Raw genomic sequence first — 26,967 nt, 5'->3', positions numbered from 1 at the left:
AAAATGTAAATGAAAACCACAATGGGGTACTATCCTCACACACCTGTTAGGATGGCCACTATCAAAAAACAGAAAATAACAATTGTTGGCAAGGATATGGAAAAACCGGAACCCTTGTGCATTGTTGGTGGGATTGCAAAATGGTGCAAATGCTATGGAAAACATATGATGGAGTATGAAGGCTCCTCAAACGATTAAAAACAGAACTACCATATGACACAGCAATCCCACTTCTGGATATTTAGCCAAAAGCATCAAAAACAAAGTCTTGAAGAGATATTTTCATACACACACTCATTGAGACATTGTTCACAATAACAAGATGTGAAAACAACTTTAATGTCCACTGATGGATGAATGGAAAAAGAAAATTTGGTATATACATATAATGGAATATTATTTAGCTTTTATTTATTTATTTATTTATTTATTTATTTATTTATTTATTTTTAAAGATTTTATTTATTTATTTGACAGAGAAAGACACAGCGAAAGAGGGAACACAAGCAGGGGGAGTGGGAGAGGGAGAAGCAGGCTTCCCACCAAGCAGAGAGCCTGATCCTGATGTGGGGCTCAATCCCAGGACTCTGGGACCATGACCTGAGTCGAAGGCAGACGCTTAAGGCCTGAGCCACCCAGGCACCCCTATTTAGCCTTTAAAAAGAAAAAAAAAATCCTGACATGCACGACAACAGGGATGAACCTTGAGTCCAATTATGCTAAGTAAAATAAGCCAATCACAAAGACACAAATACTTCATGATTCCACTTATGGTAGGCATCTAAAATAGTCAAAGTCATAGAAACAAAAAGTGGAAGGTGGTTCCCAGGGGTTGGGGGTCGGGGGGAAATGGCAAGTTATTCAATGGGTACAGAGTTTCCACCATGCAAGAGGAAAAAGCTCTAGAGGCCTCTTGTACAACAGAGTGCATATAGTTAATACAATAATGTACACTTAATAATTGCTAGGAGGGTAAATTTATGTTATGTGTTTTTTTCTTAGCACCAAAACACACACACAAAACCAAAAAAAACCTCATCAACCCAGAAAAAATCTCCTCAGAAAGATCAATTACAATAGTTGCATGTCCAATAATTTATTACTGTATAATCCATTTTAGTCTAAAAATTATCTTAACCTAATATACACAGAAACAGTCACATTTCCCTCTTCCTCATTCTACTAGTAAAGCAGTTTGGGAAAATAGGCTTGTTCTTACTCATTTGTTTAAAAAAAATAATAAAAAAATAAAACAAAACTAAGAAAAATGTACTTTAAACCTAAACCAACCAGAGAATGACACAATTACCAAATACTGGTATTCGTGCTCTATATCTTTTATTTATTCCAATGTAGTCACTATACATAAATCTGATTGTAACAAGCCATTTCTAATCTTTAGTAGTGAATAAAATATATATACAGACATACTTATATAATAAGCAAATTATAATGCAACTGGAAACTCTTGTTCTCTTCTCCCTACCACATCCCAAATATTTAATTCATTTCTCAAAAATTATATCATTCTTCAAACTAAGAAGAATGAATTAGAGGTAACTGTAGCTCATGGAAATTTAAACGTATCTGACAAAATCTTAGGTATGAGTTCTTTCAAAACCAATACATCCAGTATCACATAGCACTAAATATAAAAGTGAGTGTGCTTTCCATTTCATACATATCCTAGCCTAACACAATATGTCTATTTAAAATCAGGGAAAATATCCCAAATTAATTGAAGATCATAATAAAATTACAAAAACTATAAAATACTCCCCTACCTGGCTTTTCAAAATACATTCTAATTGACAAGTTGTGCAGATTTGTCATCCTTATGTTAAGACGGTCTCAAGAACTAAACTTACTAGAGCCTAAGAAAGTTAAAAGTTTACCAAATGCACTGGAGGAGACACAAACACACTTTCAGGAGACAGACTAAAGTATTATAAATACTATCTGTCGCAAAAGAGGTTATAATTTATCATCCTTGTACAAGAGACAGAATGTACTTACTCAGTTATTAGAATAAAAATTTCAAGTTCTTAAATTGGGGTGCTATTTCCCCCCAATATAAAGCTATTATACAAGGCTAGATAAAAGCTAGGCATCAGAAAATTTTAAGACATTTATTTTACGACTTCAAGACTAAGAACAAACACTGTGCTCAGAAATGCCACAGGTGTGAGTGATAAGTAGATATGATCTCTGACATCAAGGAATTTGTCATTCAGTTGGGAAAGAAAAAGGAAAAACCCACATAAAAGCTAATCAGAAGAAAGAAATGATAATGGAGATTCAAAGGAGATGAGCCTATACTGATTGGGGATTAAGAAGCTCTTTGTTAAGACAGCAGTATTTTAGACGAACCTTGAAGAATGAACACTAAGACTCTAGTGGGAATAGACAGAAAGAGGATAGGAGGCATTCCAGATAGGGAGGAAAGAGTATGAATAATGATGCAAAAGCAAAACCCCCAAAATATGGGTTAGCAACAGTAAGTGGTCTAGGGTAGTAGTCTGAGGGTACACACAACTGAGGATATGGGACATAAGAACAAGTAGTGGGCTAAACAGGCCAGTGGGGTCCTGGTAAAGGCACCGTGCCACTGGAGGGTCTATCACCAGCCTAGCTTCCCTTTCACGGTGTTTTACAAACCTAAAGTAGTTGTAATACTCCACCCTACTGGACTACGAACGGTGGGCAACAGTCAACAGCTCAGGGGGAAGAGGAGAAGCACTCCAGGCAGAAGACCCAGAGCAAGAAACTGTGCGTGTGTGTGCAGGCTGTGCCAGGGCCAGCTGTGGGGGAGGGGAGGGGCTCACAGAGTCTGTGGGCTGGAGCAAGGGGAGCATGACGGGACTGGAAGTGGACCAGACGGACCTGGGTGCTGCGGTGAGGGTTCTTCTCCTGGACCTGTCACAGGGCCTATTAGCAGTCACTGAAGTTGAGGCAGAAGTATCAACCCGGCTCCCCCTCACGGGGGTTTTAGAGAGTACTTTTAGCTGATTGTCGTGTGGGACAGTCCCAGCAGAAGAGGCAGGCGTGGGGAGCATACCGATTCATCTCCTGCTGACAAGGACAGGAGAAGGCTGGGCAGCCAGGACACAAGTGTGGGCACTCTTCACTAAGGATGGGGTGGGATTTAAGCAGAAGGTGAGGGCTGACACCTAGGGAGCTAAAGCCAACGGCTCTTACCTAAGTGCTCACAGTTGTCAAATAAGACTATGCTTGGGGGCACCTGGATGGTTCAGTCAGTCAAATGTCCGACTTGATTTCAGCTCGGGTAATGATCTCAGGGTCCTAGGATCAAGCCCCGCATTGGACTCTGTGCTCAGCGGGGAGTCTGCTTGTTTCCCTCTGCCCCTCCCTCCACATGAGCGCGCATCCTCCCTCTCTCTCAAATAAATAAATCTTTAAAAAAAAGACGATGCTTTAAGTCATTCATGACAATGTCATATGAGACTACAAAATAAAATTTTATATTAAAAATTTATCTTTGGGGCGCCTGGGTGGCTCAGTCATTAAGCGTCTGCCTTCGGCTCAGGTCATGATCCCAGGGTCCTGGGTTCGAGCCCCGCATCAGGCTCCCTGCCCCACGGAAAGCCTGCTTCTCCCTCTCCCACTCCCCCTCTGCTTGTGTTCCCTCTCTTGCTGTGTCTCTCTCTGTCAAATAAATAAATAAAATCTTTAAAAAAAAATTTTATCTTCGTGTTTAAACGTGAACATGTATGCTTCTGAGTATGTTGCTCCTCCTTGTCTTTGTGGCTCTCGCTTACTACCTTTCCATCTTGCCCTTATCCCTCTTCACTTCCTTCCTACTCCTTCTACGCCCCTCAACAAGTTATAAAAATGAATAAAAGGTTATGTATAAAATATTTCTTGTTAAAGATGAGTAAGGTATTTTGTAGTTCTCTAGCATGTTTTAATTTAGTTTATTCTTGTTATTGTTGTTTTATTAATTATGTGCCTTCCCCCTGCACCAAACCCCTTAAGTCAGCAGTATTAAAAAAAAGTTTCCCATTTCCAGTATTTCTAGAATCTAGAGACCATGGTAGACAACTTCAAGTCAACTCTGATAAAGACTGCTAAGAGTCTCTCACTTTATGTCACCTTCTCTAAATTTCAATATTGCTTACGGTACTTTACTTACTGTCCCATCTGGCTCTGACCTGCCCTTTTCAGCCTCAAATTCAACCAAATGCTTCAAAATAGCCTATTCTGTAGCTAAACAGTCTGCCTTCACACCCAGTCTATGCCTTTGAGGGCTCCTGTGCCTTTGCTCAGGTTCCTCTGCTCCAACCCTAACTCTCTCACCTATTACACTCTCACTTTTCCAGAAGAAAGAAACAAAGAACTACAAAAACAACTAAGAAACAATTAATATAATGGCAATAAGCGCATATCTATCAATAATCACTTTAAATGGACCAAATGCTCCAATCAAAAGACCTAGAGTGACTGAAAAGATTAAAAAACAAAATCCATCTCTAATGCTGCCTACAAGAGACTCATTTCAGACCTAAAGACACATGTAGACTGAAAGTGAAAGGATGGAAAAAGATATTCCACCCAAATGGAAGCAAAAAAAAAAAAATCAGGGTAGCAATATTTGTATCAGACAAAATAGACTTTAAAACAAGGACTGTAACAAGAGACAAAGAAGGGCATGATCAATTCAACGAGATATTGTAAATATCTGTGCACCCAACACAGGAACACCTAAAAATATAAAACAAATATTAACGGGCATAGAGAGAGAAATTGACAGGAATACAATCAGAGTAGGGGACTTTAACATCCCACTTACATCAATGGACAGATCACCCAGACAGAAAATCAACAGGTTAACAGTGGCTCTGGATGACACTTCAGACCAGCTGGACTTAACAGATATATATACAGCACATTCCATCCCAAAACAGCAGAAGATACACTATTTTCAGCTACACAAGAAACATTCTCTAGGACAAACCAGGTTAGGTGACAAAACAAATGTCAAAAAATTTAAGGAGACTATAGTCATATCAAGCATCTTTTGTAATAGTAGTGAAAAACTAGAAATCAATTACAAGAAGAAAACTGGAGGGGAAACAAAAGAAAAAAGAAAGCAAATATGTGGAGGCTAAACATTCTACTAAACAAAAAAATGGGTCAACAAAGAAATCAAAGAGGAAATAAAAAATTGCCTTGAGATAAATGAAAATGAAAACAAAATGGATCAAAAACTTTGGGATGCAGCAAGAGCAGTTCTAAGAGATACAGGCCAACCTCAAGAAATGAGAAAAATCTCAAATAAACGCTCCAACCTTACACCTAAAGGAACTAGAAAAGAACAAAAAAAGGAAATAATAAAGATCAAAGTGGAAATGAGTTAAATAGAGACTAAAAGAGTAATAGAAAAGATCAATGAAACTAAGAGATGCTTCTTTGAAAAGACAAAAATTGATAAACCTTTAGCCACACTCATCAGAAAAAGGGGGGGTGGAAGAGGGTTCAAATAAAATCAGAAATGAAAGAGGAAAAGTCACCACTGACAGCACAGAAATAAAAAGACTATAAAAGACTACTATGAAAATTTATATGCCAACGAATTAGACTGCCCAAAAGATATGGATCCATTCCTAGAAACATAGTCTTCTAAAGCTGAATCAGAAAGAAATAGAAAATCTGAACAGACCGATTACTAGTAATGAAGTTGAATCAGTAATCAAAAAACTCCTAATGAACAAGAGTCTAGGATCAGATGACTTCACAGATGAATTCTACCAAACATTTAAAGAAGAGTTAACAGCTATTCATCTCAAACTATTCCAAAAAAATTGAAGAGGAAGGAATTTTTCCAAATTCATTCTACGAGGCAGGCATTGCCTTGACACTAAAACCAAACACTGATAAACGTAGATGCAAAAATCCTCAACAAAATATCAGCAAACTAAATTCAACAATACACTAAAAGGATCATTCGCCACAATTAAGTGGGATTTATTCCAGGGATGCAAGGATGGTTCAGTATCTGCAAATCAATCAATGTGATACAGCACATTAACAAAATAAGGAGTAGAAATCATATGATCAGTCTAAAATGCAAAAAAAGTATTTGACAAAATTGGACATCCACTGATGATAAATCTCAATAATGTGGGTATAGAGGAAACATAGCTCAATATAATAAAGGTCATACATGACACGACAAACCCACAGCTAGCATCATATTCAATGGTGAAAAGCTGAGAGCTTTTCCTCTAATATCAGGAACAAAACAAAGATGTCCACTCTCACTTTTATTCAATGTAGTACTGGAAATCCTAGCCACAGCAAGCAGACAAGAAAAAAGACATCCAGATTGGTAAGGAAGAAGTAAAACTGTCACTATTTGCAGATGACATGATACTATACATAGAAAACTCTAGGGGCTGCCTTCAGCTCAGGTCATGATCTCAGGGTCCTGGAATGGAAAACTGCACCAGGCTACCTGCTCAGCAGGCAGTCTGCTTCTCCTTCTCCCTCTCACCTTCCCCTACCCCTGCCTTTGCTCTCTCTAATAAACAAATAAAATCTTTAAAAAGGAAGGATGGAAGGAAGGAAGGGAGGGAGGGAGGGAGGAAGGGAGGGAGGGAGGGAGGGAAGGAAGGAAGGAATTCCTAGGGGCGCCTGGGTGGTTCAGTTGGTTGAGCATCCAACTCTTGATTTCAGCTCAGGTCCTGATCTTAGGGTCATGAGACTGAGTGCCGTGTCAGGCTCTGTGCTCAGCGTGGAGTCTGCTTGAGATTCTCTCTCTCTCCCTCTCCATCTATGCCCATCCCACTCCCTCTCTCAAATAAATAAATCAGTCTTTACCAACATTTGTCATCATACTTATTTCCATTGTCCCCTATAGTTCCTCAGTTAGTGTCTGCAAGCTGCAAGCTTGAGATTCTCTCTCTCTCCCTCTCCATCTGTGCCCATCCCACTCCCTCTCTCAAATAAATAAATCAGTCTTTACCAGCATTTGTCATCATACTTATTTCCACTGTCCCCTATAGTTCCACAGTTAGTGTCTGCAAGCTGATGTCCCCCCAAACGAGTGAAAGCTCCAAGGGAAAGAATCACGTTATTTAGTGATTGTTGGATTCCCGCCTAGTGAAGAACAGTATGTCTTGCATATAGTATTTACTCAATAAAACATTTACTAAATGATGCTTGCTTTTGAATGAAATCAACACACACAGTGCAGGGTCAGAATTAATTTTTTTTTTTAAAAGACTTTATTTATTTGAGAGAACGAGTGAGAGGAGGGGCAGAGGGAGAAGCAGACTCCCCGATGAGCAGGGAGCCCAATGTGGGGCTCGATCCCAGGACCCTGGGATCATGACCTGAGCTGAAGGCAGACGCTTAACAGACTGAGTCATCCAGGAGCCCCTCAGAATTAATTTCTTTTCATAGCAGTAGATGATCAAGAAAAGAAAGGATGTCTATTTTCTGTAGAGTATGGAAGCTAGTTTAAGTCTTGAAATTACAGCTCATGTCAAAAACTGTTGAAGTCCTAAAGCATTAGGGTACATTAAATTACCTAAATCCTCTCCATCTGAAAGCTGTTAAACAAACAAAAAAACCCCTTCCATATACCTAAGAAAAAAAGGGGGTGGGGATCCTCAGAAGAAATGAGAGCAGGCATTCCACACCCGCTCGCTAATTTTAAGGATTTCATTAATAATATGAGCCATTAATCCACATAAAAATATGAAAGTGAATTATACATAGATCAGTAGAAAAACATCTTTATTAGAAATTGCAATACCAAGAACATAATGCCAATCACAGATTATATTATCAATGAAATAAAGTCTGCCTTAGTACCAGATGTATGGAAACATGTAACAGTTTCAGATCTTCAAGAGTAAGCTAGGGCCAGCCAGATTCATTCCTGTGTTGAAGTAAATAAGGATGAAATAAAAACTGCCAAGACTCTGCCCTCTTTAGTTCTCCTTAAAGCAAGATTCTTGAAAATGCCACTCAGGTAACAGGGACAAGCAGGTGCCAACAAGGTCCAGCAGGAGCAACAGAGTCAGAGGGAAGGATCCAGATACAATCATACCAACACATTTGTTATGTGTATTTTTTGGCCTGACTACATAATTTGATAGCTTTTGTTTACTTATTTCTATATTAAAATTAAAAAGAATCAACACTGTAAGAACATTAAGGCTTAAAATTTTAACAAATATCCAAAATCTACTTGTTTCCTTAGTACTGACTGAGTCCTCAGGAAGAAAACCTAGATCTGTTTGGATGAGGATTCCAAGTACAGATGCCAAAAGCAATAATAAGAGTAATAACTACTGTTTAGTAAGTCTATGTGCCAAGCACTAGATTAAATCCTATATAAACATTATCGAACATATTCTTCAAAGGGCTTTAGGTAGTGGGTATTATTACCCACTTTTTACAGATTGGGAAGTAAAGGCCCAAAGATGTTAAGAAACTTGCACGTGGTCATACAATTGGGGAGGAGAGAGACTGGGTTCATGTGATTTCAGATAAAGCTCATGATCTTAATGGGTTTATTACACGGATTATTTTAACATAATCTGCCAAGTGGGTTTGGGGCTTGCACGGGTTGACTGCACAGTCTACTCTGATGGCCCACTTTGACATCTGGCTGGCTAACTTTGGCCATTTAATTATCATCAGCACTTTTAGAAGAAGATACAATAAAAAAAGTTGACAACTGAAATTCAAACTTTATATAATGAATAGGGGACCATTGTTTAAAAAAGTTAAATTATATGTCATTATCGGTCTCCCACTCGTTCTCCAAATAATCAAGAGTTTGTACTATCATAAATACTCACTGGCAACCCAAAACACTGTCTTCGGTATGTGAGTATCTACAAGGGCATGTCCAAGAGATGCTGAGTTCCCTAACCTACCCTTTCCAGTGAGCTAGAGGACCCTGCCATCACCCTAAGGTTTCAACACATGCTACATAACCAAGGCCTAGGAGCATCACCCCAAAAGCCTGATTTATAGAAATCCTATCCCTGAAAAACATCTGTTATCAGAACCCTTCTGCTTACTTTGCTTCATGACAGCTAATAGCTCAAGCTCAGGCTTCAGCTTTGAATGACAATTTCCACCACAAGAACGTCATGCATTTAACATGGTAAAAAAAGAATAGGAAAGAAAAACATAATTTTAATAGGCTCCACATGAACTTTTATGGGCTAAGAGTAGGTTGTTTCCATTACTATTTTCTTGAATTCTTAAATAATCCTGTTAGTTTATGAATCTGATTCACCTACATCTATAATACAACCTGCCCACCTCCATGGCTACAAGCGGTATACTGGGAAATACTTAAAAACCCAGCTCTTTGGGGGAAAAATAGTAAGCATCATGTTTACTACAAATTTTACTAGTATAAAGGATGTGTAGCATATAATCTATAAATGATAATACAACACTCTTTATTGTCAATTCCATATAGCCAACTGATTCTTACAGAATGCTTCTGTGAATGTTTGCCAAATTCTTGGATTGCAACCAACCTATAATTACAATGGATGAAAAATAGTTCCAATATGAATATTGGTTGAAATTTTCATTTAAGTTAATAAGTAAGACAAAGATGCTGAATGAAGAAATGCAATTGTCAATCTGTGAGTGACTTTTTTTGCTGAACTGGATATTATCTTTTGTATATGCACATAATGGCTACTTAATGTTAAAATGTCAGATGGTTAAAAAAAAATGTCAGATGGTAATTATTAACATTTTCTCCTTAATTTTTTTTCCCCAAAATCTCCCTTACTTTTTAAATCTAAAATGACAGCCAGCAAAACAATAAATCAAGCTTTGATTTGTAGAGTTTACTAGATTTCCAGGGTGTCAATATTGTTGTATCTGAAATCAGGCATGGTGACATTATTGAATTTGGACTTAGGAAGAGATGCAGAGTAGCCACCACTTCATAGTATTTCTATTATGTAGATGATACAAGATGCCAAGAGCCTCTAGTGCATAGATAATGGCAAAATGCAGTAGGATAATTAGAAAATGATAAGTTTTAGTCTTCCTTGCTTTTTTAAAATATAATTTAATTGTAAGTCTGTGTAATTTTTTTTTACATCTGTATAATTTTTAATAATGGCTGTGCTCATCAGTTGGCTTACAAAATTCTTGAAACTGAAAAACTGGCTTTCATTGGTTGATAAGAGTTGACTCTAGCATACCACAGGCCCTCACCTTCTCTTAAAGTATTACGTTTTTAAATGTTATTTTCAGTTTTAGGGGAAATTCACAAGTACAAAGCAATCTGGAATCCCAATGTTCTCAAAATAGCACTAAAATCAGAACTGTATCATTAGAGTAATCACAATGAGAAACCAGAATGGTCTTTTAGATAGCCTGTTTCTTTTCTTTTCTTTTTTTTTTTAAGGTTTTATTTATTTATTTGAGAGAGAGAGCACAAGCAGGGGTTAGCAGCAGAGGGAGAAGCAGACTCCCCACTGAGCACAGAGCCGTATGTGGGACTCAATCCCAGGACCCCTGGATCATGACCTGAGCCGAAGGCAGCCGCTTAACCGACTGAGCCACACAGGAGCCCCTCAATTTTATTTTTTAAGAGCATATGAATTACTAGGTGTTTTCCATAGAAATTTTTATTTAAGTTTCCAGCTAAGGAGTATGAAGTTCGACACAATAATTCCCAATTAAATCATTTGTATTTTTCATACTACTTATTATTCTTCTGTGGAACAGAAGCAATATTAGCCTCCCTAATTACGAAAAAAAGGTTATTTACTATTTATGGACTATTATTGTACGTTATAGGAGCCAGAAGTTTTAAACATTATCAGCATCGTCTCAAATAGGACAAAACATCAAACTTCAATATCACAAAGCTGGTGTAAGGGCTTAAGTCCACACCGTGTCTATCTGCTTTGCTCCTGCAAGATCCACTGCAGTGTGCATGCTGTTGGAGGGCTGGCGTCTGTCAGACATGTGTCTCATAACGTGCTATATACAGGAGAATGCTGACTTATTTAAATAGCTGGCAATTCTCCCTCCAAATTCCCATCGTTTAGGCCATTTTAAAATATCCTTTCTTCTCTCCTCTATTTATAAAGTGGATGGGAACTTGAGGAACAGCTGATGACAGAGTAGACTCGCGAGAAAAACCCCAGCATGCCTGGCTCATCTCCCTGAGCTTTTGACAGTGGAGGGCACCTTAAATACAAGCCTGGCTTTCCCGATGTGGATTCTTTACCGTGGCTCCCCATGCAATCCAGTCTACCTGCTCTAGCACAATTATGATATTATTCAATCTGAGATTTGCGACTGAAATACAAATGAAGTTTGGAAACGTTGGAAAGATGATGGATGGGCTTTATTTATACTGATTCAAAGGGGGATCTTTTGGGCACAAAGAATGCGAGAGAAGGGCTCGGGTATGACTTATGCGTTGCTCTTGAACCTCAGCTGGCTCTCCACTGCGGAGACAAACCAAGCTGGCCTCAACAGAGCTGGCCGGGGAGTGGTATGCAAAGCCTATGCAGAGTTCTCTGGCCTCAGAAAATCTTACGTTCTTCAAATGACCCTATAGGAAAGGATATTCATAACCTACTTCCCCACCATTTTTATTTCCCATTCTCCATCTGAAGGAAGAACTCACTGAAGACCCTAGCATATGTGAAGAAAAGAAGGCGACTTCCTGCTTAATGTGAAAAAGGTATTTACTGAATAGCTACCAAACCTTCACTGTGACAGGTATTTGCTGAGTGCATTTACATAGCTTATGATTTCAACAACCGCACAACCTCAATATTGTGACTGCTAAATTCTGTATGAGGAAACGGAGTTTCAGAGAGAGAAAATAATTTGCCCAGGTTCAAAGAGCTTGTCAGTGGCAGACCCAGGATTCATACCAAGGCTTCTGTCTGATTTAATTCTGAAGTCCTGCTGTTTTCTAAAAAACAATTTGTTAAACAAAAAATATTTTTTAAATATTAGATTAGAACATGAAAGTGTATCTGTGTTTTTCATTTGGTTTTTAATTTCTGCTTCCCTTTTCAAACCACATTATTTTTCAAATTAATAGGAACATTATAAGAATAAGACATGACAGGGTGTTTATTGCTGCTGCTTCTTGGGTGGTTGTGGTATGCAGCCTTATGATTAAACCTACAGTAAAAGTATGGCAGAGTCCCAGCGTGACACATCTTAACATGTTTTATGGTTGGAAAGGGGAATTACCAAGGTTTTGCAAAACTTTTAAAACCTTGTGAAAGACCTTGATAGTAAAAAAATATATGTAACTGTTTTAAAGTGTGGAAGTCCTGCCTAACATGCAATGTTCACAAAACTGTATCATTCAAAATCTTCAGAAACCTGAAACAAGCAGCTTGATTTCTCCACTGTAATATCAGAATCTAGAGATACAGCAACTTCAAAGCACTATGAAACTTTAACCAATTATTTCTCCTAAGAGCTGTAGGAATATTATTCTATCCATTTGCTGATACCCAAAAAATGAAGATACAAAATTGAGATTAAACTGAGTTTTTGATAACTAGTGGATCTCAAAGGGAACAGATGGAAGAAGAAAGAGATGAAGGGAAACCGAGGCAGGCACTGAGAGCAGAAACTCATGGAATGTTAAGTGCCGAGTTATAGAATTTTGGTTGAGAAACCAGGAAATAAAGACTGATTTTCAGAGTGGGCTGGTATTAGAAACTGTGTTGTGTATGTTAGGCATATATTTTTAACTTCTTAGAAGACAGAACTACATTTGTAAAACTGTTTTATATAAAACTTAGCTTAATAGTAAATGTATAAAAATGAAAAATGCTATGATGATGATATGCAAATAGGTAGCTAGGATTTTATGACAGATGGGAAGTTTCAGGTCATATACCTACATAGACAAAGACATTATTTTTCTAAAATCTGCCTCTTTTGAATATCACATAAAAGGTAGATTAAAAAAAATGAACTCTAGAGGATGCATTCAAAAACAGATTATAAGAGATAATAATCTCCCCAGCCCTGAAGGAAAGCAGAGTATGAATACTTTAAGAGCATATATTGGCCCTAAGCACCCAGACACTGTTCATACTTGCCTAATACTGATTTTTTTTTTTTGGCACCACAAAGTCCAATGTGTTTTTTAAAATAGTATTTTCTTAAATTTTTTTTTTTCTTCAAAGAAGAGAGGCAGAAAATGATCTCAGAAAAAAAGAAAACCCCAGGAAGAAAGCTGTCATGTTCTCTGTTTCAACTTCACAAAAGAATTCGGACTGGAGGCTTGAGCCTTTCAAATCTCTTGTCATTCAGGATATGAAATTCTAATCTAGCGGCATGGCCAGTTGAGGCTCAGACTTAATCAAATATGCTGACTAGCTGAAACAGGAGGTGGCTCACTTCCTTACTTCTGGTTTCCATCTGTAGTTGGCTCCTCACTTGCAAATTATGACAGTCACTTGCTGTGCAAGCAATGAAAATTCCAAGGTAGGGGAGGAGAATCAGTGGGCACCTAATTGAGTTTTACTAGATGAAAAGTTACATCACCCTGTCTCACCTCAGTCTCCTGTCTTTAGGGAATTGCTGAATTTTATATAAAGCCTATTTATAAACCACTGCAAGTGATACTTACATTCATCTTGCGCTGTGACATCATTTCCTCATCAATAATTTAAGCATAAGAAATGGATTAAAGGGACTCTGAAGGGACTTCTCACACATGAAAAAACAGAAACCGGCTCAAGTCCCCAAAATATTAATTCAGTCCTCTTACCTTGTTCTTTGATCTGACGAATTTGCTTCACAGTTTCTTTTAAGATTGCACATTTGTCAGGTTTGAAGTTAAAGTTGTCTATATCATTAAAATTTGCAAAAATCAGCTCTGCAAGTTCTTCAATATATTTATTTTCCTGTTCACGATTACGTTTCTCAGTGCTCCTCTTGGGACTAAAAAGGAGATACATGTTTTTATTATGAATTTGAAAAAAAGCTATTATAAAAAACGTAAGCATGTTAAACAAGTTCTAATACAAAGATAGCAAACAAAAGTTACTTACATAAACATGGAAGTACTTTGGGGGGAAAAAACCCTCAATTTGCCCTAAGTGTTGCATGTTTTTTTGAAATCAAACTCACCCCAGTACATGATTATAGATTTACTTGTGTGATCATTTGTTCAACGTGCATCATGTCTCCCACTGGACAGTAAGCTTCACAATGACAAGGCTCACGACGATTTGCTCATCACTGTGCTTAATACAACACTTGGTAGAAGTAGGTATCAAATTTATTGTTGAATACATAGAGGAAGGTTTTAGAAAGGTAAGGGGGCTTACGTTATAAAATTTTAAGATTAGTAAAAGAAGAAAGGGAACCTAACCTAGTTATAATAGGAATAAATAAATTGCAGGGATTTTTGGTAAAGCATAAAAAGATAAAAGTAAATCTCCATAATTTCATAGACTTCTTTAGAATGTTGGTAATCAAACCAAACAATTTTTTTAGATAATGCAAAAAACCACAGTACAGCCAGAAACAAAAGCGAAACTGACCTAGGGTATTTGTTAACTGTCCAAGCTGAATGACGTGCAAAATATACACAAATGGTCCAAGTTCAACTAAAGTTTTACAAAGTTAATGCAAGAGAGGGAAAAATAAAAATTGGCAAGATCTTCGCATTTGAATTCGACAAAATAGCAAGTTCCCTTTGATAATAACAGCACACAACTTTTTTTTTAGTAGAGGACCCACTAAATGACATTCAAACAATACAATAAGTAAGAAATGTAAGTTGTTTAATGTAGCAGCTTTCTGTATTTTTAATATATAATTATTTGTATATAATACCAATTGATAAGAATTTGTACTCTGTAATAGACTTCCATCTATTTGCCTCCAAGTATTAGCTTTATTTTCATAAACTAATAAAGCTGAGATAGAAGACAATTTCTCCATTTCATAGTGGTTACACAATTGTCCAAGATCACCCAGTGAGTTAACTGGTAGAGCAGAGACCTGAATTTGGTTTTTCTAAGTCTCAATTTTATTCCTAACTTCTACTTCATTAAGTACAGGGAAAGGCAGGGAATGGATGGAATGCATGGAAAAGCCAAGTTCCCATCTGGATCCCTCAGCCCCCCTCAACCTCTCTTCAGCAGCACCCCCCCCCCCCCCCCGCAAGATGAATAAACACGTGACAAATAGGTGAGAAAGGGGAGCTAATGTGTTACAAAGGCCCGAGAGCGCCCCGGAGAGGGTTCGGGAGAGGGTTCGGAGACTCTCCACCGCACCGCACCAAGGCGCTGGCGCAGCACGAGGTAAGAGAACTGCGCTCCACCAGAACAGTCTCCATTTTATCAAACTGCCTCCTCGAGGGAACTTCCAGGCATTAAAGGCAGTTTGACAGACAGATGGTTGTGGATAGCCAGGAGGTACCGGGGAATCTAGAGGCCACATAGTGGAGCCGAGGGTCGGGGGCTGGAATGCACACAGTAGCGATTTAATAGACTTGTTCTGTTTGGCAACTAAAAGGGGAAAAGGGAACATAAAATATTTTTGCTCTTTCTCCTTTTCTTCCTGTCTTAATGACTTTTCCTAGTCCTCTTCCCTGTTATTCTCCATCTGATCTTTTTACTGGCTATTTAATAGAAGCTGCTGCTTTTATTTAACTTTTAAAATCATTTATATGATTTAAGTAATCAAAAGAATGAAGTCTCTCTCCTACCTTTGTTACCTATTAGCCTAGTTCTCATCCCCCAAAATGGGTTAACAACACTTAAGTGTTTCATAATTACCCCAAAACAAATGGTTTATACAAAGGGGTAGTTTATACAAAGGGTAGTACTCCATAAACATGCTTCAAAACTTGTTTTTCTCTGTAACAATGTTCTTAAGAGATTCTTTTTATATCAATCCATTAAGCATCTTCATTGTTTTTCATAGCTGTCTTGCATTCCAGGTTATGGAGGTATCACAGCTGTTTAAATAGTTCCCTACAAACACTGAGGTTTTTCCTACTCTTCTGCAATTATTAAACAATGCTGTAATAAGTAAACTCAGTGTCTATCATTTTGCCAGTGTGAAAGCATACTGCTGGAAAATTCCTAGAAGTGGACTGCTAGTTCAAAGAGGCTACCCATTTATAATTTTACTAGATAATGCTAAATTACCCTGCATGGAGATTAGAACTGACACTTCCATCCATAATATATGACATGGAACTTGCTTTAAATTACTTGTTTTACTCAATGAAGGGCCACAATCTTTGTTACCAACTCAAAAAAATAAATAAGTAAAAATAAAACAGTGTAAAATTAACAGCAAATTCTACTATGGGGTGTTCTTGTCTTTATCACCTCCTGTGATCTAACAGAAAAGAAAATGTGGAAGACTCAAAATTATATAATAAGCCTGCTTTAATAGTCAAGTATACAGGGGACATCAGAAGAAGTATGTAGCTTTCAGTCTTCTTGTAAAGAATAATAAAATCTGCAACTGATCAGCATAACCCAAATATAAGTTAAATAATACATATTCAAAGGTTTAACGGTTAAGGAGGAAAAACAAACAGTATTTCAATTAGGTGTCAAGTCAATGCTGCATGCATGTGGCTTTCATGGGCAGTACTGATTCTGTTTCTCAGCAAGAATCTAACCTGGGTCCAAGCTGGTCAGGACATTCCTTGCGCTTTCTTGTCTCTGCCCTGGATGGGTCAGAGGTGTTTTCTCCCATCCCACTCATCTTGAACACATATCAGCAACTAAAACAAGAAATGGGAAAAAAAAAAAAAAAAGAACAGAGCTGATGATAAAGTGCCTGATCAATTTACCACCAATAAAAGAACTTCGACTTCAGTCAGAAATTTGACAAGTTACTGATGATGAACATTGTTTGGTTAATATGCACGTGTAACTTCTAATGAAAGGGCTCAATTTTTTTTTACCTTGTTTAAAAGTTAAGTATTTGTAAAGGTTCACATTTCAAAAGCAAACAAGCCTACCTCATTGGGCCCAGACTCTTTAAGCAGACATTGCATTTCAGCAGCACCATGAACTACAATCTGCTGGCCCTGGGTTTCTGCAGCCAGCCTTCAGTTTCAGGAGTGATCTTGCACCATGGGGAAGCTACAGGTGTTGTAAGGGGCTCCTCCCAGTCTCTGTTTTGGGTTGGCCAATGTGAAGTCTGTGCTGCAATAGCTCACCCATGACAGACAGCCCTGGGAAGAGGCAGAGCCCCACCAGTAAGCTGAATGTTTCCAAATCCGCCCAGCTACATCTGACCCACAGATCCTGGCCTCGCACGAGGCCTCCAGAAGCAATGCTCCCCAAACAGAGGATGTTTCCGCCTCCCTGTGGAGTCTCCAGTTCCCTCCACCCCTGCGGCAGCGGCCTCGATGCTCCGCCCTCGCCCTCCGCCCTCTCCCTCCCAGCCCTCTCTCCCCGGCAGCTCGCCTTCCTAAGCACACCTCCCCTCGGTGGTTTCCTTTCTCACATCCTGCCACTCCTGAGGCTCCCTCCCTCGGCTAATTCTAGCTGCTATCACCAATTCTAGCTGCTATCACCAAAGGTCTTAAAATATACTTTAAAAAAAAAAAAATCAGGGAACATTATTGACCCTAACGAAGGAGGACAATTACTGGCTCCTGCTTGCTGGATTCCTTCCGATAAGAAAATAAAAGGATATACAGTAAGAGAGTGTGTTCACATTGGTCATCATCAGTAAAATCAAAATTACATTTAAATACCCAAAGAACAGAGTGATAGAGGTTTAAATTCTATGAGAACTAAACAAAGGGACTAACAAAGACGCTGGGGAAATGATGTAGTCGCTTAAGCACACGGTGCTTAATAACTGCTTAGCAAAAGAAAAAAAAGTGCAGCCTAAAAAGATTAAGTCAGCATTTAAAAGTCTTTAATCTTAGAGTTTCAATTCTCTGCTATTTCCCCCTTCCTTCTGTCTCCCAGGCTTCTAAAGTCACCTTCACCCTCCTTTACTTTCTGTAGTGGCTTTTCTTCCTTTCTGGATTGGAAAAATCGGATGGAAGGGCAAGACAGTAGAAGAAGGTCAAGGACTTCAGAAAAATGCCAGAGTTACAGGTTCATGAAGAAAGGACAAAGAGGAAGGTGGGCGAAGAAAACACCGATCATTTTATCATTGTCACATACCCATCAAACTGCCCAGCGTTCCCTCCGTGAAATCTGCGATGCTCAGTCTCCCTACAAGCATTTCTTCTGGTCACAACTCTGATCCAAGAGGGCAGAGGAATGAATTTTTTTTAGAGTCATGTGGAAGTAGGACGAAGAAACACTGTATCAGTTGAGGGAGGCTGCACCAATTGCACATTATATTCAAGAGGTCACACAGGAGGGAACAATCTGAAAGCTAACGCCTGAGTTTCCTGCCATGGGAGCAATGTAGCCAAGTCCCAAGGTCCTGTACCGTGGGCACAGTTTGGGGCTGATAATAAGTATAATCTGTATTTAGTTATTTGTTTAGCATTTACTATGCACCAAGCAATTGCTGGCCATGATTTAATCATCAAAACAGACTATGAGAGGCAATCGAGCAGAGAAGCTGTATGCACGTAATCCATGTCCAAGCTCTACCACTTGGTTAGTTGTGGGACCTTAAGAAGTTACCTCTCATGGCTTAATTACCTTTTCTGTTAAATGGGGATAATTATTAGCATCTCCAGCACAGGGCAGTTGAGCAGCTTAGCAAATGGCAGAGCTGGGATGATTTGTACACAGGGTTATACACTCCCTACTTTTAACGAAGATGTTATGGCAAGGGTCTCCTCATCAAAGAAGCCATTCTTCCAGTAATCACATAAGCACAGGTCAGGAGGGAGAAGGTGCAAGATATGGATTGCATGCATCTCCGTGCTTGACTCTTTCCCCTCATCTTAATGTCATTGTCATTGTCAATGTCAATGTCATTCATTCATTCATTATGTGTCAGGCTAGGTGCTCAAGAAGCACAAGGAGGAATGTTGCTCTCAAGAAGAAAACAAGAGGGAGATACATCTGTACATGGGGAAAACAGCAACAAGTAAACTTGGTAAAGGTATTCTATAACTGGCTCACACTCCCACGTATTGTAAGGTCCAAGAAAGAAGAACACTCTGCTGGCTGGGACAGGGAGGTACTGAGCTGGCCTTGAGGAAGGCCTAGGCGTTCTAATGGTGAGGAAGGGAGCCAGGGCATTGCAGGAAGTATAAAAAGACAGCGGGTGAAGCAAAAACCTCAACACCAAAACCCTTCTCAGATGATACCTATGAACATTCCTTTTCACCATTTCTCTTGGAACCACAGTTCTCATGGTTTTACTTACAAGCATGTAAGGAAAAATACTACCCATCCAATCTCAGTAAGCTTTTAACAAATGACCTCCACGATGTTCACTGTGGAAGCAGTGTTCTATAAATCATAAAAATTCAAGTAAATTTTTATCATCAATATATAACACTCAATATATAACAAAATGCCCCATAGAGCAGCTATATGTATTAAGTCTGTTGATGAAAATGGCTATTTGCCCCCCACAAAGTATCACCATATATATTAAAAAATATAGTACTATCAGAAAGATCAGAGAGCTTTTCAAAAGACAATATAAGTGACTATCTTACTTAAAGTCTGTACTCAGTTTTGGGATTTAACATTAGCTTCAGCCATCATCTATCTTAAATTTCCCAAAACATATATACTAGTAATTGTAATGTTGCACGAAGGGACAGAACTGATATATTTCAACTAAAGGGCTAGAAGGAATAAGGAGCAAAGCAAGAAGCTAACAATTTCTGGTCTAAGGACAGAAAACCATTTGAGCAAACTGTTTATATTTTACTTGAGTCTACTCAACACTGGCTCACAAGCCACTCTATTTGTAACTTAATTTCCTCCTTTTTTTTTTTTTAAGATTTATTTATTTATTTAATTGACAGAGAGAGAGAGAGAGAGAGACAGCAGGAGAAGGAATACAAGCAGGGGCAGAGGGAGAGGGAGAAGCAGACTCCCTGCTGAGTAGGGAGCCCGATGTGGGACTCGATCCCAGGACCCTGGGATCATGACCCGAGCTGAAGGCAGACGCTTAACCGACTGAGCCACCCAGGTGCCCCTTAATTTCCTCTTAAAATAAGTTATTATGGGCTAAATTTTCTCTTTATTATGTGATCGTACCTTAAACACATTTCCTCAAAATAAAAAAAAATTAACTTTATGAATGTGCTTACTTATTTTTTGGTGTCTACCCCATATGTCCTCTTTTCTGAGCGATTTTCCTGAGACTATGTATGTCCAGTACACACTGCCAACCAACCTGTAAACCACCAAAGGAAAGAAAAAAGAGGGGGTCTGTAGTAATTAGGGGCAGGCGGATGCACTCTGCCAGCCATGGCCATCAGGCTGGGGATGCTCCCTCTGAACCACTGCTCATCAACCAGGGGAAGACAGACAAGACTTCAGATGGAAAAAAAAAAAGAAGAAGAAAGAGAGAGGAAGGAAGCAAGGAAGCAAGCAAGCAAGCAAGCAAGCAAGCAAATTTAGGGCTGAAGCCTAGAAAGGAGGAGGGTGGTGGAGGTGCTGACAGGCGGCAAGCAGCCGGTCCTGGGCGCCTCTTTCTTGCCTGCCACAGGGCTAGAAGTAGATGAAATCCTGGAGCAGACGTGTGGATTTATGCCCTGGTCCTTAGTGGATGAACCAAATAAATAACAGTAAGCCTCATTAACGAGGTGCTCAAAGAGAAGTGTGGTGCTCTATCTAGAGGACTCTGATACTCTTCATGCCTTAGGTGAGGCTCGGCTGGCAGCAAGCATCAGTATTTCACACTGGAACATGTGCTGGAGCTAGGTGAGTGAATCCCGCCCCCCCCCCCAGGTGACACAGATAAAAAACAGAGATAGAAAGAACGACAGATTCAATACATAGATTTATGACTACTAGTGTGCACTTAGGCACAGAAAAATCATCTAAAATATCATCTAAAATAAACTCTATGTATAGATGAGTTTTATTTTTTTAAGATTTTGTTTGTTTGTTTATTATTTATTTGTCAGGGGTGGGGGAGAGACAGCAAGCGAGCACAAGCAGGGGGAACAGCAGGCAGAGGGAGAACAGGCTCCCTGCTGAGCAACGAGCCCAATCAGGGACTCGATCCTAGCACCCCGGGATCATGACCTGAGCTGAAGGCAGACACTCAACCGACTGAGCCACCCAGGCATCCCTGGATTGATGAGTTCTAATGCATTTTTTATAGATCAAAGTTAAACATCAATTCCCAGTAAAAGGGTAAGAGACGGAAAAAAAAAATAGTGAAGGGCAGCACTCAAGGTTTAGAAATCTTATTTTATTTTGTAAGCGGGCCTAAATTAATAGTTTCTTAAAGTTTCTGCACATTTTCAACATTCACATGAAATTAAAATTCTTGAGCGTTTCACTCTCAGTTCTGAAACTGTTCAATGTAAATCACAAAAACTGAAAAATGACACAAGCAAACTCTTGGGTCGTATCTGATGGTAATTACAGTCATTGAGAACAAGCCAGTTTCTACCAGATGTGGGGGGTTGTGAAAGGACAAGTCTGGAAAAGGAGTTTCAATTTGTTCGTTCTTGTTATCTACAACAAACAATAATCCCGCTCTCACTGTGACAGTACCTCCTCCCTTACATCCTCTGATACCAACTTGTATAAACTAGACAGTAAAGTGTTACAGCCATCAGAATCAAGGCCTGCTTTTTTTTTTTTTTTAAAGTAACGATATTCTGGGAGGGGTGAACAATGCCAGTTATATCCTTAGCATAACGACAGAAAGCAAAATGCAATGTTAAAGCCTCAACACAATTAAAAACTGAACTCTTTGTTCATGAAATTCATCAACATAACTTATCAGGTAACAAAGCTGTTGTTCACAATACAGCCTCATACCATTAAAGCTAGTTAATCATCCAGACTTCATACAAACAATAATGTGCATTTTATCTTTTATCAGTACTGGCCATCTTCCAAATAAGGCCTGTAAAACTGTCAGATTTATTATATGTGGAACAAATTCAGTTAAAGAATAAATAAGGATAACACTGTTGCTGAAATCCAAACATAATGAGTGATCAACATCAGATCTCTCTATTGCTAGTTCCACGAAATAGTTTTTAAAAGTTAGACCCTCTAAAATTCCTTACTTTAAGATGAAATTTATAATGAAATGACATACAAAGAGCTGTTGAAACAACTTCTCTTATCAATGCCTACAAGAGGAGGTGATGCCCGATAAATCATCTAGCTCTTGATATGAGACCAGAAAGGCTCCTACAGCTTCCATGGCCTTCCAGGTCCTTTCTGAACTCTTTTTACAAGAGATACATGACATTGCTGTGTGTTCTGTAGTCTGATTCTTCATACACTTTGTAAGACTAAGAAATACTCAAGCAATACTGCCGCTGTACATAAAACTTCACTGAAACGCTTTTCTGCTTCTATTCTATTAAATTACGAAAGGATAATCTTTTCAGAAGCCCACCTCAGTAGTGAAAGATGCATTCACTATTTCTTTATCACAAGTGAAAACATTTGCTCATTCTAAACTCGAAACATTTTTTTCCCTTAAAGTATACTGTGTTCCGGGAGGGGACCCTTTACTTTAGAAAGAACAATTTCTGGGCCAGTCTCTGATAAGTCAAAGAGAAAACAGTATCTAATGCTCAAATATGCCAAATGTGCTTTTGGATGTAGATGCCTGAGAAAGGCAGAAAGCAGAGAATGGCCAGACCTTGGAAGTCAGTAAGCTGATACAGAGATAAAAACACGGAATTGACGGAGGAGGGGAAATACCTCTTTGCAAAATGTCAAGTGGACAAAATCACCCTAAGCAAACATTGTTTTGGCAAGACCCCAACTCTTGGCAAGAATCAAATAAATATTCTCTGCAGTAAATATACAGATTATGCAAGGATATACTGTTGCCTCATATAAATAAGCAAACAAAGGAGCATTACACATGCAAATGTAAGTCGAACTGTGTAGATTTACTAAATGCAGGGATGAGAGCACACAGAAAAATCAGACTTTTTCTTTTTCACTGGCAAAACAATTAGTGCATTGAACAGTGACAGAAGATGCTATACAGTATTTCAAAAATAAACTGTAGCTAGTCAGAGGGTATATTATTGTTCTCAAAGTGTTATAACCCTTTTGAACTAGATCATAAGAACACTTTTAACTTCATCTTTACAAAACGCTATACTGCTTGCTTTTCATACAATATTAATTTACCTCACATATTACAGTATGTATCTACAGATTCAAACTCGTAAAACTGCACATTAATTCATACAGTGACAACAGTTCGATTATTATAAAGTTTTAGGAAACTCACTTCCTGCAAATATAGAATAAAAGGCATCTTATTTGGAAACAAATTCTCAGTTTAGCTTCACTAGTTCTGAGCAACTTACAGTATGCCTGACTTTTTTTTTATTAACTGCAGTAAACCAAACGCAAAGTACTATTATTAGGACGTGATTTTTCAATAATAAAATACTACCGGTTTCCAGCTGGAGACAGGATTAAGGAAAATAACACAGCCTGCAAGTCTGTCCTGCTATCCCCCAAGTAAAATGGCTTCAGCACCTACCTTGCCTCATGCTGTTTCTTACTCCACGCAAAAGTAGTACAGTGTATAAACAAATGTTTAAGCTACAAAATTCCTTCCTTTTCAATATGCTCTTAGATTTACTTTTGTATAATGGCCTTAAAGTGGTATATTAGACAGTAACTAGAAGACATATTCCATTTTCTGACTGAAAGCCAATAATACTCATGAATTTTTTAGCTGAAAGACACTTCAAGATGCCATTGGGAAGACTGTAATAAACACATTAGGCTGCAAATGGGCAGCAGCAGCTCTGTAACACATGCTGCAAGAATCAAAGAAATGGGGAAGTTCGCGTTCACCGGGTACACAAATATTTTGCTGTAACATTTCCATCATCCACAGAGCTCCTAGAGAAGGAAAACTCCTCTCTTCAAGTCTGATCTGAGCAAAATCCACTGCAGAATATGTCAGCAGCAGAGAGCCGCTCTAAACTATCATTACCAACAGAGGGAAAAATGTCTAGTCTGACATCAGTGGCAGAAGATGGTTCCTACTTTCTGAATTCTCATAGGCTAAGTTCCTTAATATAGCCAGTCGCTGGGCTGCTTCTATCCCCAGCGACGTCAGCCGGCGCTAATATGGCCAGAATAGCAGGGCGACGTTTCAGTAAGGCCTCGGACTCGTGAAGACACGGGGAAGAAGCTGTGTCCCTTGCACAATGTAAGCACGGCCCTCCCCTTCAAGCATGGTGTTACTTAGCCCCTAGTCAACATTCGTAACACCAGCTTTCCCTGGAGGCTTAGTATTCTGGAAAGATGTCATCAAACCAACAACTACAATGTAGGGCTTGTGTTGGAGTTTCATAACTTGTGCAGATTAAAATTCATTTATCTGTCTTTATTCTGAAATTGACTTTAAACTTCTTTTTGAGATCAAAAAACAAAGTCCTAATTTATGAGAAAAACTTACGGAAATGGCAAGGGCAAGACCGTCTGTTTCTATATAAAGAAACACTTTTATTATGTACTTTTATTATTCTAGTTGTAAACCGTTTTTAAATAAATAAATGAAAGTCCTCTCTCATAATATAGTATGTTGGGGTTTGTGTGTGTAATACTAGCATTTAGGAAGTACTTACTTATGAGTTGAGCACTTGGTACACATTTTCTTGCTTAAAAATCCCCATTTTCATATTTATATACCTGTGTATACACACTCTCTCTCTCTCACCTTTGCAGATCATCGAACCTCTCTGAGCTGTTTCCACGAGTAATCTGCCCAAGTCACACAGATTATAAATGACAGGTCAGGAGTCAAACTCCAGGCATAACTGTAATAACTATCATTCACTGAATACTTACTAGCTTGGCAGGCGCTATGTACTTCACGTATATGAACCCCTTCAGTGCTTGTAACAACGTACATTTAGCCCCATTTTACAGATGAGGAAATGGAGATACAGAATAAAGCAACTTGACCAAGGCCACGGTTAGAAGTTTTAGAGCTTATAAGTGAATCCAAACACTTCCTCATTTCTTAACCACTGCAATGTGAGCACCGCAATGTGAGCACTGTATTTCAATACTTTCACTAAAGAGAGAAACAAATTAATATATATTATAGAAAGCAGCATATTTTAATTTGATCACCAGTGAATACATAATTTGAAAGTACTTTTCTTTTTGCTAAAAATCTAACGGTTATTATTGCAAAATGCAAAACATTTCTTTCTACAAAAAACATACATACTTTAGAATCATCCATCTAACCACTCAGTATCTAATTAATGCACCAAGTACCACTGTAGACATTGGAAACAGAGCTACGAGTCCCGGGCCGCCTGAAGCTCACATTCTGGTGCAGAGAGGAAATCATGCCTCAGCTCACAAAGCAATTATTCCCTGAGGGGAAATGAAGTAGTATTGTTACTATTGAATTTATTATGAAGTTATTGAAATAACAAAACCAGCTAGAAATCTTCTCTGGCACACTAAGAACGCGGAGTTTCATTCCAAACAGTAAAAGCTGCCTTTTCCTATAGAACAGAAGTAGTAATTGGCTAATTTTAAAAGTCAGGTATCAAGAGCAATTATAAAAATGACACCTACTACCTTTAATCATTTCGTTTTAACTTTAAACATAAAAATATACATTTGGGTATCAGTCTCCACTGGAGTTTCGTATTGATATTATTAAGGCATTGTCTACTCAATGTCTAAAACAAAGCTAGAAATTGTAGACAATCTGATTTCTTATAAGTGCTTACGAGGTGTATTTTTATTATTTTTCCTATTATAGATGTGTTGCATATACTTATTTGACAGGAATTTTTGTCCATTTGAGTTTTTCAAAGCATTCATCCTGGTTTTTATAGAAGCATATGTGTCTTTTTAAGCTCATACTTAATTAGTTACATAATATTTCATTAAATGATGTAATTACAACAACCAGTGGCATAACCCAGTCTAGATAAGAAGCCGGCGCTCGGTAGCCACGCAGCGTCACTGCAGGGTACGGAGGGGTGGGGTGCCGCAGACACTCGGGGCAGAGCAGGGGCAGTCCTGTGACGTACAGAGGGGAGCGCAGCGCATGTGATTATTGTAGCCCGTCGGTCCCAACGGAGGCTGATTAAGAAAATCAGGATTCATGCAAAGGTAACGTAAAGGCGAGGTCATTCAACAAATATTACTGAACAGCGCCATGCCATGGTTCTACATATTGGGGGATACCACAATGAACAAAGCAGACCAAGTCTTTTATCCATGACTCTTACATTCTAATAAGAAAGTGGAGAAGGAAGAAAGAATAAAACAAACATTTTACTTTATCAGATAGTGATCAGCACTTTAGAGAAAAATAAGGTACGGTTAGGGTAGAGTACAGTGTAGCTTTTTAAACGGGTGGTCGGGAAAGTTCTCCTTTGATAAGGTGACATCTGAGCAGAGACCTTTCTGATAGACCTCTAAGAGTCATAACAATTTATTATGCAACCATGAAAAGCTGTACAATGTATAGTGGCTCAGAGCACATCCTCTGCTGTCCACTCTGGTTTGGAACCCCAGGAATATCACATATTAGTTATGTTATTATGTTAATTAATCTCTTTGAACCTAAGTTTCACTTCTTCAAGAAATAATAATACCTATCTCCTTAAGTTTGTTGAGAGCAAGAGATGTAAAGAGCTTATAACAGTGACTGGCACCTAAGGGCTTATTTAATAAATGTAAGCTATTTATTATAGGTTGAATTTGATAGCATGTAAATGTTTATGAAATAATTTAAGCTGATGGTGAAAACAGAGAAGACTATAGAAAAAAATTGGAAGAAAATTCATCATAATATTAGCAGTTAAATTGTTTTGATGGGCACTACGGG

General features: G+C 38.5%; 1 protein-coding gene across 2 annotated transcripts in view; it reads right to left on the bottom strand.

Moving 5' to 3' along the window:
• NCOA2 (nuclear receptor coactivator 2) overlaps positions 1 to 26,967 on the bottom strand; it is a 288,649-nt gene that overhangs the window by 91,193 nt on the left and 170,489 nt on the right. For both annotated transcript variants that reach the window (XM_036109392.2, XM_036109399.2), the window contains exons 3-4: positions 16,658 to 16,762; positions 13,778 to 13,950 (exon numbers count right to left, since the gene is read on the bottom strand). In XM_036109392.2, coding sequence (XP_035965285.1) covers positions 13,778 to 13,950; positions 16,658 to 16,743 — 259 coding nt within the window. In that variant the 5' untranslated portion in view covers positions 16,744 to 16,762. The remainder of the gene's footprint in view (positions 1 to 13,777; positions 13,951 to 16,657; positions 16,763 to 26,967) is intronic.

This window comes from Halichoerus grypus, chromosome 5 (genome assembly GCF_964656455.1).
Source record: "Halichoerus grypus chromosome 5, mHalGry1.hap1.1, whole genome shotgun sequence".
Lineage (NCBI taxonomy): Eukaryota > Metazoa > Chordata > Mammalia > Carnivora > Phocidae > Halichoerus > Halichoerus grypus.
This window is presented reverse-complemented; position numbering and strand designations above follow the sequence as displayed.